Source organism: Sinocyclocheilus anshuiensis, unplaced genomic scaffold, assembly GCF_001515605.1.
Source record: "Sinocyclocheilus anshuiensis isolate Anshui unplaced genomic scaffold, SAMN03320099.WGS_v1.1 scaffold207, whole genome shotgun sequence".
NCBI classification, from domain to species: domain Eukaryota; kingdom Metazoa; phylum Chordata; class Actinopteri; order Cypriniformes; family Cyprinidae; genus Sinocyclocheilus; species Sinocyclocheilus anshuiensis.
In genome coordinates this window covers 5,537,833-5,540,789 of record NW_015551045.1, presented here as the reverse complement: position 1 = coordinate 5,540,789, position 2,957 = coordinate 5,537,833, and the positions used below count along the sequence as shown (strand labels likewise).

General features: G+C 33.0%; 1 protein-coding gene across 2 annotated transcripts in view; it reads right to left on the bottom strand.

The window, feature by feature from the left end:
- Nucleotides 1–1,648, bottom strand: part of LOC107661743 (rab proteins geranylgeranyltransferase component A 2-like) — a 71,506-nt gene extending 69,858 nt beyond the window's left edge. For both annotated transcript variants that reach the window (XM_016451509.1, XM_016451510.1), the window contains exon 1: nucleotides 1,577–1,648. In XM_016451509.1, coding sequence (XP_016306995.1) covers nucleotides 1,577–1,628 — 52 coding nt within the window. In that variant the 5' untranslated portion in view covers nucleotides 1,629–1,648. The remainder of the gene's footprint in view (nucleotides 1–1,576) is intronic.
- Between the last annotated feature and the right edge of the window lie 1,309 nt (nucleotides 1,649–2,957).

Here is a 2,957-nt window from a genome sequence, read left to right as displayed (position 1 = left end):
AATCATTCGCCATCGTCCTATCAGACATTTCTCCTTACTCTGTGTATGTGGTAAGTGAACTTTCATGTACTGTAATGCAACAGGCTACCGCTAGCAAGCGGCTAACCTTTTAGTGGCTCAGTAGAAGCATTATTTGTTTCATGCTTCGGGCACACCCCCCGCCCCCCGATGTCATCGTCCATCACGATGTTTCACTGCAGACATCGTCCAATGCCAATTTGGTAGACATCGCCCAACCCTAGTTGGTAGTCAGAAGTCCAAGCCATCACCGTTGTGCCCTACAATCCTAACCCCAGATTACCACAAGGGAGATGTTTCTGTAATAAGTGTACTGCAAGTTGCTTTGGATAAAACTTACTTAATATAAAATATTTTATATAAAAACTGACTTTGACTTTAGTTATCAGAAATGATTAGATCTGTTTTTGTGGCTTGTAGCAATATTCGAATAAATGATCAACAAAATAATGTTCTTTTTAGCAGCATCATATCACCCCTTTAACAAAACTAATACTATACTAAAATATTAGTATTAATATTAGTAGTAGTAGTAGTAAAGACAATAAATATGTAAAGTTGTAAAAATTTGTTATGAATATTATTTTTAATAGTAACTGTTAATAACAAGTGCTCATAATAATAATAAAAGACAATAAACAAAGATCTTTTATTAATATTGTAAATAATTATTGTAAATAATGTGTTCATAATGATGAAAGCAATCATTTATTATATTATTATTATTGTTATTATTACCCATATGCATTAGCTTTATACAGACAACAAACAATTAACAATTTAGACAACAAAGTTATTAAGTTATTACAATTATTATTTTTGTAATAATTGTTGTAAATATTAAGTGTTAACAATAATGTTTATTATTATTATTGTTATTGTTGTTCTTATATTACCCACATACTTTAGATTTGTTTTATGCAGACAACAAACAATATACAAGATGTTAATAGAAAGTTAATACATTTTTAATTTTTGTAATAATTGTTATTATTAATTGTTGTACATATTAAGTGTTAATAATAATTATTATGATTATTTGCCAGATATATCAGATTTGAATAACTTCATGTTTTTTACAGTAAGATAATAGAACACAGTACAGTAAAATACACTAAATGTGTTATTCATGTTAATAACTGCTGTAAATTCGTGTTTATAATAATAATAAAAATAAATTATTATTAGCCATTTGAATTCACACGGAGTTCAACACACAAACACAGTGAAGAAACATTAAAGTTAGTGTTCCTCCATCACTGTCTCCAGCTCATCTGTGATTCAGGGCCAGCCTATGTCACACCATATTCCCGGATTTCTTTTGCACTTTCTTACAGATTCGCTACTATTACACAATTCAGCAGTCGAATGACTGTCAAAACAAATATATAAATGCTATTCTTCATCATACATGTCAAAAACACACACGCGTTCATATGTGTCTGTTTCACGTGTCTGTGGCAAAACACATCATTTCTAAAAAGCAATACCAGGCACAGAAAACACCTCTGTAGCGCAAACCATTAAAAATTAACATGTTAATGTTGATATTTCATACCTGTTCCAAGAATGACAACATCAAATTGAGATGGGAGAGTCTCCGCAGCCATCTTGAAACTACACACTGTCACGTGACACGCTATAGCGTGACGTACACTTTTTATTACCTAAAACATACAGATTTAAACACATAGTAGCCAAAATGTACACAACATCTTTTCAGAACTGGAATCCTCCATATTTGAAAAGAAAGAAGAAAAAAAGAAACCTTAAAAATTATTCAGGCTTTTTGTTGATATTTTCCACACGTCTCATATTCTTTGATTTCGCCTCCTGTGTATCGAAATTGGCTAAAACCCTTTCTGTTTTTTTAAAGGATATTAATTAGATATATGATGAAGACACAATTCATTAATATTATGCAGTTAAAGTATTTGATATTAATGTAACATTTACATGCAAGTATATTAAACATAAACATAGGCGCATATAGAAATGGCAAGTGTCAACGGTTTTAAATTTAATTGCACACAACATGACTTAATGTAATGTTCCAAAATGATTTTTTTCTCTGTATAACGTACACTACTTTGCAAAAGCCTTAGGCCAATATTTTAGATCTGCAAAGTTACAAAGCTCAAAGTTCACTTCAAAAGGAGATGTTTTATGTAACAGAAATCACTTTTCAAAAACTACAAGTAGGACCCCTTTAAGCCAGTTATTTCTATCTTTTGCTGTATGTGTCAGTAATATCCGTTTATCCACAAGGAGTCTGACAACAGCCAGTGTTCCACACAGAGATCTGATCTCACCATCATCCAGTCCATCTGGTATTACATAAAGAAACAGAAAAAAAAAAACTGAGACAAAATCCAGAATAACTGTGGCAACGTCTCAAAGATGCTTGAAGAAACCTTCCTGCAAAGCTACAGTCCTGTGAAACGTTTTAGGCACTTGTGTAAAAATGCTGCAAAGTGAGGATGCTTTCAAACATTATGTCATTAATACATTTTATTTATCAATTAACTTCTATTAACATTTGGTGTGACCACCCTTTGCATTTAAAACAGCTTTTGTCCTTGGTACACTTGCGCGTAGTTTTTCAGATAGCTTTCCAGGAAGGTTTCTTCAAGTGTCTTGGAGACATTGCCACAGTTCTTTTGGATTTAGTCTCGTTTTTTTCTGTGTCTTTATGTCCTTCCAGAAGGACTGGATGATGATGAGATCAGATCTCTGTGTGGAGCACTGGCTGCTGTCAGTCTCCTTGTGCATACAAATATCTCACTGGATTATTACAATTAATGGCAAAAGGAATGTTTGGAAATGTAAACCAATATTTCCCACTAACACAATAGGCCAGGGGTAGGCAAGTTCAGTCCTAGAGAGCCGCAGTCCTGCAGAGTTCAGCTCCAACCCTAATCAAACACACCTGAACAAGC